Consider the following 15,074-nt stretch of genomic DNA (forward strand, 5'->3'; position numbering starts at 1 on the left):
ACCTAGAACATTAATCACTTGTTAAATTAGCTCAAGATACAGAGGATTTCATTTTACCCGATAAATGGAGATCTGGCACGGACGTTTTATGCAAAAACTTGCTTTGTGATGCCAAAGTTATAGATCTTATTGCTCGCTCTTTAGTAGGTAATGTATTCCATTGTTCATAAAAAGATGTTGTATCTAATGCACAAGTCGCTTTTAGATTCAAACATTTCTACAAATAGTTACAGTTTGGCTTCAACAGAGTGAGCAGATGATAGCCGCTCTGGCATGGTTTACGCACCTAAAGATCAAAGCAAACATTTTCCACCAATTCTCATTGAAATCCAGGATAACGTCGACCAGATGTTCATGTTACGCGCCATCAAATACTCATCGAATGTATCTTACCGGTACAATATGCTACCTATTGTTCTTGTTATTGCCAGCAAATCCATGCCGAATGCAGAATTCAGAGCAGAATTTACGTCTTCTGAGTGTGGGCTGTATCTTACAACTGTCTCAAAATTCTGGGCCAAGCAATTATTGGTAGTGACTCCGGAAACCGTCTTCAACCACCTTCAATCACCAGCATTGAACCCAATGGCAGCCCTTGGATGTTTCCTTGTACGCACTGATAGGAAAATACCATCCCATTTAAAGTCAAACATAACAATCTTCAATTGCAGAAAATATTTTGTCAACACAAAACACCCAGAAGACTAGTTCTAGTGTTATTCACTGTCTAAATCAAGTAAAGAGAAACTTGGAAGAAATACTTGAAGAAAACAAAGGACAACGAAATTGCAGCAAAAAGACAAAGAGCTACGCACAAGAAAGCCTCTTATCAATCAAGCAATTAGAACGAGAACTGCAAGATGAAAGTGAGGAAGAAAACAAACAGTCAACCAAGTACACCAAAGAGGATGCCAAGTTTATTGAAGAAATATGCAAAGCTGGGAAAAGTAAGAACTGGAAAGAAATCTTCAAGGGAAAAGAAAAGGGATTATTCAAGTCCTATAAGTCACCTAATACTTTAAAATCATCCTACTACCATATCCAAAGAAGAAAGAAACAATGATTAGTACTTTTTATTATATCCTGCAATAAAACAAATGTCTGTGTCCTCATTGATATAGATGAGTGGTGAGTGAGAAAGATAGTAAAAGAAAAGATATGCTTGTTGAAAGAGACTATAGTTTCTTTTGCATACAAGTCATCATCATCATCTTCTTGACCAAAACCGCTTTCACCACTGACACCGTTCATGGCTTGAGCCCCACCAGAAGTGGCAAATCCTTTAGGGAATTTAGTTAAGCTAATCTCTACATCAAATCTATGGATTCTCCTCAAGTGTAACTTGTAATTGCTCTTTCCTGATAGCCGCTCCGCACATTTTGCACAACAAAGGTTAGAATCACGAATGTCAGTAGTGACATCCGGGTTTGCCATTACTCTTCTCGGTGGCGTGTCTGCTCCATGAGCCAGTTTTAAATGTCCCGCAAACCTGTTTCTATTCTACGAATTTCGATAACATTTGGCACAGTAGTAGTTTGGACTATTGATATCTCTATTTGCGTTGAGATTCACATTTGCATTGGATAAAGGAGCAAGCTTCATATGGCGAGTTTTTTGACAGTGGCGTCAATACGCTGGTGGTCTGTCCCCGAAGCGCCAACGGCAAACACAGCAATGCCAGTTGATAATGCTCCATGTCCGTATCTATAAAAACGTTACAGGTACAGGCAGGCATCATTTTTGGATTGTTTCTTACTGCTTAAATACATGCAAATTATAACGAAATTTGGAGGCATTTCAGTCGTTATTTCTTGCTTCGGAAGGCGTTTTAGACTACCAGAAAGGCACTAAACAATTTCTCTCATCTAATAGTAACTTCCTTGCACGTTTGCTCAACTTTTTGGAGTCCCAAAAAACATGACCGAAAATTGACTCCAAACCATAAGGGGGTACCTCATGGTTTTCATCAAAAATTAAACGATCGCATTTTTCGCCTTGAAAATGAAGACTTTTACTATGGTACATATTAATTCAACCTGTTTCTCTCAACCCAAAGTAACCTCTGAAACCACTTTTGAGCAGCCCTCATATGCAAAATTTCGAGTTTTTGGCCAAAAACCTGATTTGATATTTTCTGAAATTTCTCAGTAGTTTCATTCAAAACACCTATTACAATTAGCACCATTGGAAGCGCCTTGAAAAGCCCTCCAAGAATGTATTAGAAACCACTAGCTGATTATCGCAGTTTATATAGTCGAATCTCATAAAACATTTTAATCAAGTCGAAAAACAACAGAATTTGGCCAATCTTGAACAGAAAAAAAAACTGAGTTTGAATCAATTTTGGCGGGCGTCGCTGTTGATGCTGATAATAATGATGATGCCAGTGAATATTGCGATGCCAGTTAAATGAGGATCATAAATTTGCAATGGCAACCTCTCAAAAAAGTCGCTGTAGATCTTACACAAGCCCTGTATTTACGCATGACCAGCTCTATATCATTATCTTAAGGGCAACATAAGCGAATGTGTACCTCCCCATATGACTCTGATCTTATAGCCTTTCTTTCACTATCAGTTGATTGTTTAAAATCTACTTGATATTTCTGATTTGAAATGTCTTCGGCGAGAGTCCGCAGGGCGAAGCCATCACCTAGCGAAGCGAAATGGATAGGCTAGCTGTCTTACACAAGAGATTAAATACATTGTTAAATTTAATTGACATGTCAGGATCGAAAAAGGAAAAGGGTGTGGCGAGTAAAGAGGATATTTTGTTGGCACTTTAACCAAAAAAAAAAAAAAATAGAGAATGGCAGGCAAAACAAGCGCTGCCGGATCAAAGTGTGTCGATACATGTTGTTGGTACGTTAGCCACTCCCCTTTCAAGTGTCTAGGGACCATAATAAATACATAGTGAAGTAAATTGTTCGTATCATTCTTCTATACGGTGCCTCCGAATATACAGTACTGCAGGTTTGCAGTGAGTACTTACATACTATAAGATAGGATTAGATATTCCACTGAAAGCAAAATACTCATTACTTGCAATGTACTATAATTTAAGATCTTGAAATTGGCAAGATATCTGTGCCATTTGATCAGTCCATTTGATTATGGTACATGAGGCTGTGCAGGCATTGACTGATAGCCGAACAAAATGTAACCGAGTGCTTTAAGTACAAGCACATTATAGCAGTGGCTTTGCTACATACTTTGAGTTGGAACAATAAAGGAGAACGGCACGTTTGTTAACGGCTCCGGTAAAGTTTAGCGTTTGTCGATTGCCCGAAGAGCTTTGGTTTATGGTTACAAAGTCTTCATCTGTGTATGATCTGCAACAACTATCTCAAGCCTGCAAACGGTTCAAATAAATCAAAATAAAATATTTTCCAGGGCCCACTATACTATCCCTAGTGCAATTGTACAAGTCATCCTCAAGAGTTGAGGCTTTCAATCAAGAGAACCGATCTTTCCTTGAAAACGAAATGAAGATAGCAAAGATTGTAATTGTGGACAATGAAGACATATTGTCGAGCTCAGCTAAAGAGATGTTTTCACGATTGCCAAATCCTGCCACAGTTGGAGTCGTCAACATGAATCTATATCTTGGAGTTGCCAAGCCCTTGTGTTTCGCTCTTTGCAACTGCCCGTCTCGATCCCACTTTGTTTAATCCACCATTGCGCCTGGGCCTCACCCATCAAACATATGTGTGTGCTACACATCGCACTTTGAAGCGCCAATGCAGTAGATTGCTTCGTGCTACAGCTGCCATCTCTATACTGTGTAATGGTCTTGTCATTTATCCAATTTAGGGCGCGATACAAGAAGATGAGGTTTTATCCGTCTGGAGGCAACTTTGAATACTGCAGCTGTAGCGGGTTACTGGGCAGACAACTAACGTAGACTTTTGTCTACTTCTGGTTCATTGTGGCAATCTATTTAGTCTGTACAACCATGCGTATTTGAAAATGTCAATATGAAATGTATACAATAAACATAAAAGTGATGATGATGCATTTATTTTTTTATAGTGCACTTTGTAACCAGAGTCCATTCAAATGTGTGCACACGGTCAAAAATAGATCATCACACATCAAAGATGTAAATGTATGAAATATCAAGGTGTAACACTTGAATACTAAAAGATGAATAGCGATTTAAACCTTTTTTTTTCTTGCTTTCTCTCTTTCTCTCTTTCTTTTTTTTTCTCTCTCTCTCTTTGTCATCAGCAACATGAACTATTTACCATCTACATTAGAACCCAAAGGCGATCTTTATTACCAAGAGAGCAATGAGTTTTATAGCAGTAATACCAACTCTGCGACAGAGGAAGATGAAGAAGGGCCCTTAAAAAGTAGGTATATCCCTGTTTCTTTAATGCCCTGAATCCATGTCTTACTGTCTATCTGTATGTCCAGATTTCATGTCGGCACGAAGACTTCCTTCATTGAATGTACTCTCTAGCAATGCACAGTTACAACAACAACAACAACAACAGCAGCAGCAGCAGCAAGATGACTACATTCGCCTTAAACTCTCGGGGATGTCCGTATGTGTTTCACCAAATTTCCCTCGTGGCCAAGCTACTTTAGAACGTGGTGCTGCTGCAAACGAATATTTCCCTCCTCCACCTCATACAACCACCACGATAAAGCCATTTGATCCCTTGAGATCCAGCACTTCACTGCGAAGGATTCTCCACGACAATCATGGGCGTCGGCATTCCATAGCCAACATGGATCTCAATCGATCCCCTCAAGGTAAACATGCCTCAGTACATGTTGATTAAACACATCTAATCCATCGCATACACGCATAGCACATCCCTCTTCTATAGCATATCATTTACCACAGCAACCACCACAAGCACAGCAACCATCATACCATCACCTTGCATCATTTCCTGGACACTATTCAGCTCCATCAAGCCCACCACTTGAACCTACATCAGGATCGATGACATACCATCCACAACCATCTATGCGACGAAACTCCTCGACTCTCATCTACCGCGAAAAAAGCATCACAGAAACAAGACGCATGTCGTTGGCAAGTATAGCTTAATTTAGCCCTTTTTTTTTCAACTGTCTAATGAATGTTTGTTTATGTACTTAATAGAATCAATACTCTCGGAACAGCCGTATAGGGAAAGCCGTTCAAGAGGAAGACCATGTAAAAGATGATATAGATGGTCTCTACTCCAGAAGTCCAGAGCTTCGTTTCAGCCATAAATTAGCAGAGCGCAAAAGACGAAAGGAAATGAAAGATTTGTTTGAGGAACTAAAGAACGCATTACCAGTAGACAAAACGCTCAAAACTAGTAAATGGGCAATATTGACAAAAGGTGAGTGTAGAAATTGATCTGCCAATGGATGCAGAGACACATACTAATTTGCTCATACACTCTCAAACTAGCGGTGGAATACATATCTTTATTACAAGACAGAGATCAAAGTATGGAGCAAGAGCTTATTTCACTCAAGCAGCAATTGGAGCATTTAAAGAAATAAATAAAAACTCAACTACACAGAGGTTGTAGTAGCAAAGTATTTTGGCATGGACTCCCAAACAGTTTCGGGCTTGACCCAGTAAACAAATTGCGAGGCAATTCTCTGCTTATCCGAAGGCACCAGAGAAAAATGACGATCCAAGCCTTTCTCCTGACGCATGAAAAAGGCATCCGTCTTTCTCAGGCGAGTGGCAGGGCAGAAATCGTTCTTTCCATCACCTGTATAGGCAATCTTCTTGAGCGAATCGGCGCCTCCGTAGCGCTCAATGATTTGATCCAGTTCCATTCCTTTGCAGATGTTGAGTGAGCATGGGTTCTGGCAGTGGTGCTGTGGTGCAGAAGCTGATATATGGCGCTGAACTCTCAATCTCCCTTGCTCGTCGTTGTAGCTTGGATTGGTAATGATTTCTGTCACGCAGTCCTTGACGCCATATGCCTATAAGATACAACACCATTGATATTCACACGCTATCAAGAGATACAAACATATGCACTTACATTGAGAATGGTGTCGATGTAGAATGTATTGGCATCTGACAGCAAAATGACAGGCACATTTCTTGATTTCAGATCAAGCAGCACATTGCGCATTTCTTTTGTCTGCCACCAAACTATGAGTCCTTCTGTACTGAATCATACGCTATACAAACCACTTACGAAAGGTATCTCCTTTAATGCATTGGCCATGTCATCCACCGTAAATCCAATCTCTTGCAATCTACACAGAGCATGATCCCTGCATGCAAGCAAACAGCTGAGCATGACGTATACCGCTCTAGTGCATCTGCCCTTCTACTTACATCAAGTCTGTCCATTGGTAATCATGTCTCTTGTCACACACTTCTTGCCATATCTCGGGCGAAAGACTGTAAATGGTCCAATAATCACTGTCCTGTTCAATAAGTGACCTACTCAATGCTATCAACAATGGACATTCCTGACTGAAAATCTCCATGATCCGCCGTTACCAGTCGAAATCAAATATAGCTATACTATCGGCATGTGTGTTAGTCATCTTGAAGTAATGTACAAGGAGAGGAGAAAGAAAGAGAAGTAGAATGATGTGAAATCAACTCTTTTTATAGCGGTCGAACCATGCCAGACATGCGAATGTGTCATCTTGCATATTTAAAAGTCCGTTTTTATCACTCTACTTTCTTTTACCATAACTTTTTTTACTCCATCTTTGGTGCACATTGTCCAACCAGAAAGCCATTCGATTTATCGTGCAAAATCCACTCGGTACAATGTCCGTACGTCGTAGCCCAAGGAATAGCCACGTTGTTGCTACTGTTGCAAAGCAAGAAGCATCCCCAATCACAACACAAGCCAAGCGCTCCTTCAAGCACGATCCAGACAGCAAACCACTCGCAGCCATCAAAAAGACAAAGTTGGAAGTGGTCAAAAAGGAGGAAGCGCTGGAGCCAGATAGATCCCTCTTACACAGATCAGATACTAAACAACCGCCTGCCAATTGGAACATCGTATACGATTTGCTAGAGGCATTGCGAGAGAAGGAAAAGGCGCCTGTGGATACCATGGGCTGCGAGAGATTGGCTGATGCAGCTGCCACACCCATCATACAGAGATTTCAAACACTGGTGGCACTTATGCTATCATCACAAACCAAGGATACCGTGACAAGTGTAGTTGTGCGAAAGATGCAACAGAAGCTACCAGGAGGGCTCTGTCTACAAGACATTTTGGACATTGATGAGGCGGCTCTCGACAAAATGATTGCAGCTATCGGATTCCACACAAAGAAAGCCGCCTATCTGAAACGCACTGCAGAGATTTTGAGAGATCAGTACAATGGCGATATTCCAGACACTATCGAAGGATTGACCTCGTTGCCCGGTGTGGGGCCCAAGATGGGTTATTTGACATTGCAGGTAGCTTGGAACAAGAATCTAGGTATCGGCGTAGACGTGCATGTCCATAGAATCTGTAATCGACTGGGTTGGGTCAAGACAAAGACGCCTGAAGAGACCAGACTGGATCTTCAATCTTGGCTACCCAAGGACAAGTGGAGAAAGATCAATCCCATCATGGTGGGCTATGGGCAGATTGTGTGCTTACCGAGAGGCCCTAGATGTGATGTGTGTCCTGTGAATCAGTATTGTCCATCATCCGAGCTAAAAAAGATTGTCAAAAAGGTCAAAAAGGTCGAATCAGTCTACTTTAAAAAGGAGAAGGAAGAGGGGGAGGATTTCTAAATCTGTTTTTGTTGATACCAACATTAAATCTACTATACAAAAGTGCATCAGATCAATGTGATCCATTTGATTTAGGCATAAGCTGAAATAATTTTTTATCCGTATATTCGGTTACATTTTGTCTACATCGTTCGAGAAGCAGTTTAGTATTGACACAAATATTGTGGAGCTTCTCAGAATTGACTCCATCAAGCGCCATCTGCACTCATTGCAAGAGGGGCCACAATTTATCAGCATCGCAGGATAATAACCAGGAATCCGGCCTATAAAACTGATATGGCACCTTCCTGAGATCTGAAAACAGATCCTCATCCAAGACGAATGTGTCCATACACAATATCATATCAAGGAGGCTTTGCTGCTTTAAAGTCCAATGGATGAAAAATGGCGAGTTGATGGCTGTTGCATAGCAGAAGACAAGACATCAAGAAATGGGCACTTGGCAGATATAGCAATATCATAACCACTCATCTTAAAGAAATATTCCCAATTGCAGTCGCGCATCGACTGATGTTGGCGGACAGTTTGTAGGACAAAAAATGGGCTATCTGTTTACAGGCAAGCTGAATATGGTGGCATCAAGACAGCAAAGAAATTGTGCAATGGATCTTTCGAAATGCTTAAAGTATTGAAAGATAAGACAAACAGCACTCTCTCAACTCACTTTGAGTTGTCACACGAACTGTCTATTGTTGGCTATTACACTGGGGGTAGTCAAATTTGCACGTTAGCCAAGACACCATTTAACAATGCTTTGAATTTAGAGAATGGCAGTGGTTTTAGAATTACTGCCAAAAAGGGGTGTAATCTCTGGTCAGGTTGTCCCCACATTTATGTCAACTGCTGCTCGTAGGAAGAAGCGAAAGATAAATAGTGATTTATCACAAGAGCAGTATGTTCCTGATGTATCACATTCAACAAGGTATTTGATAGCGACCCTTCTTGGGTCGACGCAGAGAATATTGCTACACACCTCGCCACATCACCACCATCAACAGCACGCACACGTCGATTTCTGGATAGGCACCATTCATCCGATAGAAGAAAAAAAAATGTATCAGACCAAAATCAATATGCCTGGTATTCGAATTAGAAATTGCGCAGGCTGCAGAACTGCCCTTCTAGTAAATGACAGCTACCAAAGATGTGCTTCATGCCGTGTCAATAAAAGTTATAATAATAAAGCAAAAACAAAACCAAATTTGACAGCTTTCAAGCCTCCGTATCTTGACATGTAGGCATTTCTGAGCCACCGGAATGACACCAAGCAATTGTATTCGAGTAGTACTAACTTCCTGACACCTTTGCTCAACTTTTTGGAGTCCCAAAAAAACATGACCAAAAATTGACCAAAAACCATGAGGTACCCGTCATGGTTTTCATCGAAAATCAAACGATCGCGTTTTTCACCTTGAAAATGAAGACTTTTACTATGGTACATATTAATTCAACATGTTTCTCTCAACCCAAAGCAACCCCTGAAACCATTTTTGGGCAGTCTTCATATGCAAAATTTCGACGTTTTGGCCAAAAACCTGATTTGATATTTTCTAAAATTGCTCAGTAGGTTCATTCAAAACATCCTTTATAATTAGCACCATTGGAAGCGCCTTGAAAAGTACTCCAAGAATGTACTAGGAAGCATCGGATGATTATCACAATTTACATGGTCAAATCCGGCAAAATAGATCGATTAAGTCGAAAAAAAGTCGAATTCTGGCTAATCATGATAAAAAAAAAAAAGTAGTCTGGGTTTGAACTAATTTTGGCGGCGGCGGCGGCTGCGCTGCTGCTGGCTGGTCCAAATGCCTTCTGATGCTGATAATAATGATGATGCCAATGAATATTGCGATGCTAATTAAATGAGGATCATAAATTTGAAAAGACAATCGCTTAGCTTGAATAACCTTTTTTTTTTTTTTGCTTTTGTTGAGAGTTTTTTTTCTATAAAAACGTCTTTTGCAATGTCAATATCTTAAAAAAAAAAAGTTGCAGTAGATCTTATAGACATTCTGTATTTACGTATGGCCAGCTTTATGTCGCCATATCAAGAGCAACATCAGCGAATGATATTGCAATTCTATTACCAGAAAAGAGTATGGTATACAAATGCTTCATAAAACTTGCACACTCTTTCAAATTGTCTCAATACATAGTTTTCGTTTGATATCATTGTATAAGCAAAGGGGGTTGCGGGTGGAATACCTCTCCGCCACTCCTGACTCTGATATACTCTTCGTAGATATCCCTGATTTGAAATGTCTTCAGTGAGAGTCCGCATCGGTTAGTACAATTTATATCTCGATTCATGAGTGATTGCAAACATTACCAGCGCAATCTACACGCATTCCCGACTGATACAACTTGGTTAATTAAAGACAAAAATGCATGCGAGCAACGCCCATTCAGCCTCACGTTCCTCCTTGCTCCATGGCTTTTGGCAACAGCCGATCACAGTGTTCATCTATGGAAGATCTACAACTTCAAGTGATTCGAAGGGCTTTGGCGTCAAGATTTTTATCAACAATGGGTATTTCTGTGATTAGGGATGGCGAAAATGACGCCACCATAATTCCAGGCACCAACAACACTGGTTTGAATTCGTTTACGGAGACTTTGGCTAATGTGCTGGCATCTTATATGCCTGTCGGTGTAATGATAAAATGTACATTCATCAGCATGACTAAACATAATTCATCAACATCACTACATATAATAAATCAAGGAAGAAATCATTAGCAGTTTGTTTAGTATCTCTTGTTGCGAAATAGACGGGAATCTCAATGGAATGAGTCAGTGCTTACCATCAGTTTCTTTTGTAATCGCATTTATATGACAACAGAAGCATACCGTTTCTCATTTTTGCTTTTCCTAAACAAATTACATGCTATGACAACCGCCCGAGATGATTTATTAGAGCTTTTAGCTTTGAAAAAGCAGGAATTCAAAGATAACAAGACTAAAAACACACATGCTCCTTCAAATGATAAAAGAACCGTGCAAGATGTATCTGAGCAGTTTGATGAAAGTAAGCCTTGTAGTACGTTTGGCTGTTCTTTTGTAAATTTACTCAAATTCCAATATAGAGCCTGACAAGAAAGATGCACAGAAAGTTTCAGATACACACAAGGAGGATGAGCCTAAGAAAGATGATGCAAAGCCAGCAGATTCAGGATCAACTAACAAGAAAGAACCTACCAAAGAGCAACAGGAAAAGTCAAAAAAAGAAAGCAAAGAAAGTACACAGACACTAACGGATCAAGATGCTCAAATATCTGGTCAGGAGCACAAGCAAAAGCCTGAGAGTAGCAACGCAGCCTCTCAGAACAAGAAAAAAGAAGAGAACATGCGTCAACAAAGCCACGACAAACAAGATAAACCCGAACATTCCTCCATTGAGAAGGCTCAAGGTAGATATCAAGATGCAAACAAGTTAGATCAGCAGCCTGAACAGGAAGAAGCTCATCAACAAAAGGAGCACGAAAAAGCTCAAGCTGCACACAGCCCTAAAGAGGAGGAGCAACGTGAACATCAGCAGCTTAAACATGAAAAAGCTCATCAACAAAAGGAGCACGAAAAAGCTCAAGCTGCACACAACCCTAAAGAGGAGGAGCAACATGAACATCAGCAGCTTAAACATGAAGAAGCTCATCAGCACAAGGAGCACGAAAAAGCTCAAGCTGCACACAGCCCTAAAGAGGAGGAGCAACGTGAGCATCAGCAGCTTAAACATGAAGAAGCTCATCAGCACAAGGAGCACGAAAAAGCTCAAGCTGCACACAGCCCTAAAGAGGAGGAGCAACGTGAGCATCAGCAGCTTAAACATAAAGAAGCTCATCAGCAAAAGGAGCACGAAAAAGCTCAAGCTGCATACGACCCTAAAGAGGAGGAGCAACGTGAGCATCAGCAACATAAACAAAAGCAAAGGGCTCAAGAGCATCGTGAAGAACAAAATTTCAAAGAGCAAAAACATAAAGATTCGGGATTGAAGGGACAAGCGCATGATGGCCAGGAATACCAAGAGCAAAAGAAGAAAAAAGAACTTCCTAAAGAGGTGGATACAGATGCTCATCCTTCAGCAAACGAGGCACCCGCTGTCAAGCAGCAACAAGATACTAGTACGGAACCCTCTCAGCCAGTCCCAGCTCAGCAGCAGCAACAGCAACAAGATACTAGTACGGAACCCTCTCAACCAGATCCAGCTCAACAGCAGCAACTTTCTGATCAGGTGCCTTCAGTAACAGATCAAACAGAGACACTTCAAGCCACGGAAGACGATGATGTCTCAGTAACAGAACAAGAGGATATGGGTCAAGAAAAGACAGTTGCTGCCGAATCATTTTTTGAAGGATACGGAATCGCAGCAGGGCACGGCGAAGATGAGTTTGGAGGTCTAGGATTGATTGGCGTGTTTGAAGAGAGCAATGCAAGCTCCATTGGCGCTGCATTAGACAACTCTTATAGATTAAATATGCTCGCCATCTTGTCTCTTTTCCTCATGTATTACATTTTAGCCAAACAGAAATAAAGCTCTCTTTCTTTTTTATTATTTTTTTTTTCAATCTTTTGTATGTGGTGGTTCAATGGTAGTTGTAACATCGTCTTTCAAATGCGGCACATGTCTTTCCCCCGTCATTGCTGGTGCAGGATAGTCTACTTCGTTTGGCACCTGTCTAAACCCTGCAGAACCCACTGAATACGGCTCCACTGTGGTTGATGGTAATGAATCTGAGGCTGCCACACTATTATTTCCAGAATAAAACGCTTGATGTGGGTAAGGTGTTGTTGCAACAATATCATCATAGTATCCTCCTCCATCTGGGTAGTATTTGGATTCTCTGCCATCACCTTCCCTCTCTCCTAAATGGTTTAACGGTGCAACCAAATGTCTAGGTGCTGGCGATAATGATGTCATGTTAGTTGCTCCAGCACCATCCATGGCAGTGGAAGGATGACGCTGATGGCCTCTGTAATAAGAATCATCATCATCATCGATAAGATCATTCTTTTGCCTTTCTCTTTTCCTCTTTTGTGATCGACGCATCAAGAAGTAGCCCAAACCTATACTCTATTAGATAAATGCTGATATCTGTACAAGTCAATTTTTTTTTTTTTTTTTTTTTTTTTTACCTATTAAAGCAATGAAAGCCACTCCACCTACGACTCCACCAATGATGGCACCTGTGTTGACTCCTGCTTCAGTGTGTCCAGTCTGTGGTCCCCCTCCTGCCCCTGATGGATTGCTACTACTATTATTGTCGTTGTTGGTATCATTATTGGTTGGATAGGCTGCTGGATCACTTCCCGTGACAGGTGAATAACTGGCTACATAAGAGTACGATGTGGCTGTTTGGGTATAAACTACGGTACCAGCCGCAGTGATGGTGATATGAACGACACTTGTTGCTTGAACTTGTCTTTTAATATGCTGTGATGGTATGATACTGGATACAGTCTTTGTCGGCGCTATAGCGAGATTCTGTCAAGTAGATGTATCAGCACATTATGAAACAAGATAAGGAGACAGTGTTCCTAATTACCATGAGCGAGGACGGTATTACTATGGAGGACATTAAGATAACCAGTGATGATAAAGTGAAAGAAGAACAAGATGCAGAAAAACTTTTTTAACTCTCTTTTTAAAACCTGTTTGTTGTCTACAATGTATCTCCCCAATGATTTCCTTCATTTTGGAAATTCGGATTTGTGATCAAGGTATAGAAATGAATCGGAGCCACTCCGATGTTGCCTGGATGAAATGTGCAAACCGAGGCACCTGGTTGCTTTCATGTCTTTCTTGGCACGACTCTCTAGCCATCCTTCCGTTACTGACTACAGGGTCTGACGCTGCTGAATTGGCTCTATACAGTGCCTCTAAGCCTTGTCTATAGAAAGCAAAGAGCTGATTGCTTTGCTGCTAAAAATAGTGGCGTAGAAGGGTCATCTGTGCTACAAGATGCCCACAAAGCAAGTGAAACAAAGCGCATTCACTTGGCAATAGATTAAGATGTCCATACATTGATACATTACAAGGAGAGATCAGCCATGCATATATCAGTCAAAAATAGAACCATATCGTAGAGTCATTGAAGCACTAATAAAGTTAATTGAAAGACCTCATCTAAATATAAATATTCAGTTATAAAAATAACTCGATTCACCATTGCTTGAGTCAAGAATTAAATTGAAAGTGGCTAATTTCTTTCTAATGCAAAAGAATACATTGTGCCATATGGTCTTTTTTTTGCATGAACTTGCTAAAAACAGTATGGAAGATGTCGTCTGTTGCTGGCAAGCTACTTCCAATGTGGCAAATGTGATCTTTGGGGAATCCCTGGATTGCGCTCATTAGGCTCTTTTGCAAAGAAAATGGGTCTAAACTCATTGCAAACAAAAACTTAATTAGCGAGATAGAGTTTGATCATGGATACAAAACTTTGCGTGCAAACAATACATGGCTAGCCTCAATGGTATGGTGTACTCTATTGAAAATAATCGGTAGTAAATGGGATCAAAAGAGAGTTGTATCCTCATATATGCACACGCATGCCAAGCTAAATCTATCAGAGCCTCAATATGTAAAGACATCATATATCTCTTTACCTGTAATCTATGATCTGCATGCCATGGTACCTTTCAGGGTTTTGATTTCAATAGACAGCATATTCTCAATGACTCGGCACTAGGTAGATCAGCAACCTCAGCAACAGTGGTTATACGCATATGACATTGTTTCACAAGCATTCGCTTCAAATGGCGCATTTAACCAGGTTTGACGTTTGCTTTAGGCCACGCTGAGCATAAAGCATCGCTGAAAACAACATTAAACAGTGCCCTGACGAACGACCAGCTGCTAAGCATTGATGCCAACCCCTAATCCCATTTCTCATAGTTTCCAAGGTATTTGCAAGAAGGATTTGTGATGCTGATACGTTCCAACACTCAACATGACGTTTACATTTATGTGTGTGTGTGTGGGGGGGGGGAAGGGTTGTAGTTCAAAAGTACTAGGATACAATGAGTTGCAATAGACACACTTTTTATTAGTAAGTATTCGAAATTGGACAAAGATGAAGGCCAAATGCAGCAAGGTAATAGACTATGTTTTTATGGAAATGCTCTTGGTTACTAGGTGTTCTCACTGCACATGGAAAATGTGGGTGCTGAATATTGATGCATAAGTATCTACAGGGGAAAAACATATTAGTAAATCTGTTGTGCTTTGTAATGCTCCCATCAGTCTTGAAATGATTGGTATCCACTGTGCTTTAATTGAAAGAATTGTAACAGTGATACGAGCAAGACAAAAGAGGGGGGGGGGGGAGCGCACAAGAGATCAGTGGAGATC

General features: G+C 40.7%; 5 protein-coding genes across 5 annotated transcripts; 3 read left to right on the forward strand and 2 right to left on the reverse strand.

Annotated features, from left to right (window-relative positions):
• Positions 1-4,234: 4,234 nt before the first annotated feature.
• Positions 4,235-5,511, forward strand: ATC70_013296 (uncharacterized protein; the record flags this gene model as incomplete). The annotated part of the gene is made up of 5 exons (XM_064832460.1): positions 4,235-4,355; positions 4,420-4,761; positions 4,821-5,050; positions 5,120-5,345; positions 5,417-5,511. 5 exons carry the CDS (start codon positions 4,235-4,237, stop codon positions 5,509-5,511), a joined length of 1,014 nt encoding a protein of 337 aa, XP_064678719.1.
• A 12-nt stretch (positions 5,512-5,523) lies between these two features.
• ATC70_013297 (uncharacterized protein) lies at positions 5,524-6,525 on the reverse strand (the record flags this gene model as incomplete). Its single annotated transcript, XM_064832461.1, has 5 exons — positions 5,524-5,946; positions 6,009-6,110; positions 6,168-6,246; positions 6,311-6,418; positions 6,479-6,525. The coding sequence occupies 5 exons, from the start codon at positions 6,523-6,525 to the stop codon at positions 5,524-5,526; spliced, it is 759 nt and encodes a 252-aa protein (XP_064678720.1).
• A 232-nt stretch (positions 6,526-6,757) lies between these two features.
• On the forward strand, positions 6,758-7,726 carry ATC70_013298 (uncharacterized protein; the record flags this gene model as incomplete). The annotated part of the gene is made up of 1 exon (XM_064832462.1): positions 6,758-7,726. The coding sequence occupies one exon, from the start codon at positions 6,758-6,760 to the stop codon at positions 7,724-7,726; it is 969 nt and encodes a 322-aa protein (XP_064678721.1).
• Positions 7,727-10,558: 2,832 nt separating this feature from the next.
• On the forward strand, positions 10,559-12,254 carry ATC70_013299 (uncharacterized protein; the record flags this gene model as incomplete). The annotated part of the gene is made up of 2 exons (XM_064832463.1): positions 10,559-10,754; positions 10,813-12,254. 2 exons carry the CDS (start codon positions 10,559-10,561, stop codon positions 12,252-12,254), a joined length of 1,638 nt encoding a protein of 545 aa, XP_064678722.1.
• Positions 12,255-12,284: 30 nt separating this feature from the next.
• ATC70_013300 (uncharacterized protein) lies at positions 12,285-13,269 on the reverse strand (the record flags this gene model as incomplete). Its single annotated transcript, XM_064832464.1, has 3 exons — positions 12,285-12,787; positions 12,857-13,205; positions 13,267-13,269. The coding sequence occupies 3 exons, from the start codon at positions 13,267-13,269 to the stop codon at positions 12,285-12,287; spliced, it is 855 nt and encodes a 284-aa protein (XP_064678723.1).
• Between the last annotated feature and the right edge of the window lie 1,805 nt (positions 13,270-15,074).

The sequence above is a fragment of the Mucor velutinosus genome (genome assembly GCF_035048745.1).
Source record: "Mucor velutinosus strain NIH1002 chromosome Unknown tig00001575, whole genome shotgun sequence".
Classification (NCBI taxonomy): Eukaryota; Fungi; Mucoromycota; class Mucoromycetes; order Mucorales; family Mucoraceae; genus Mucor; species Mucor velutinosus.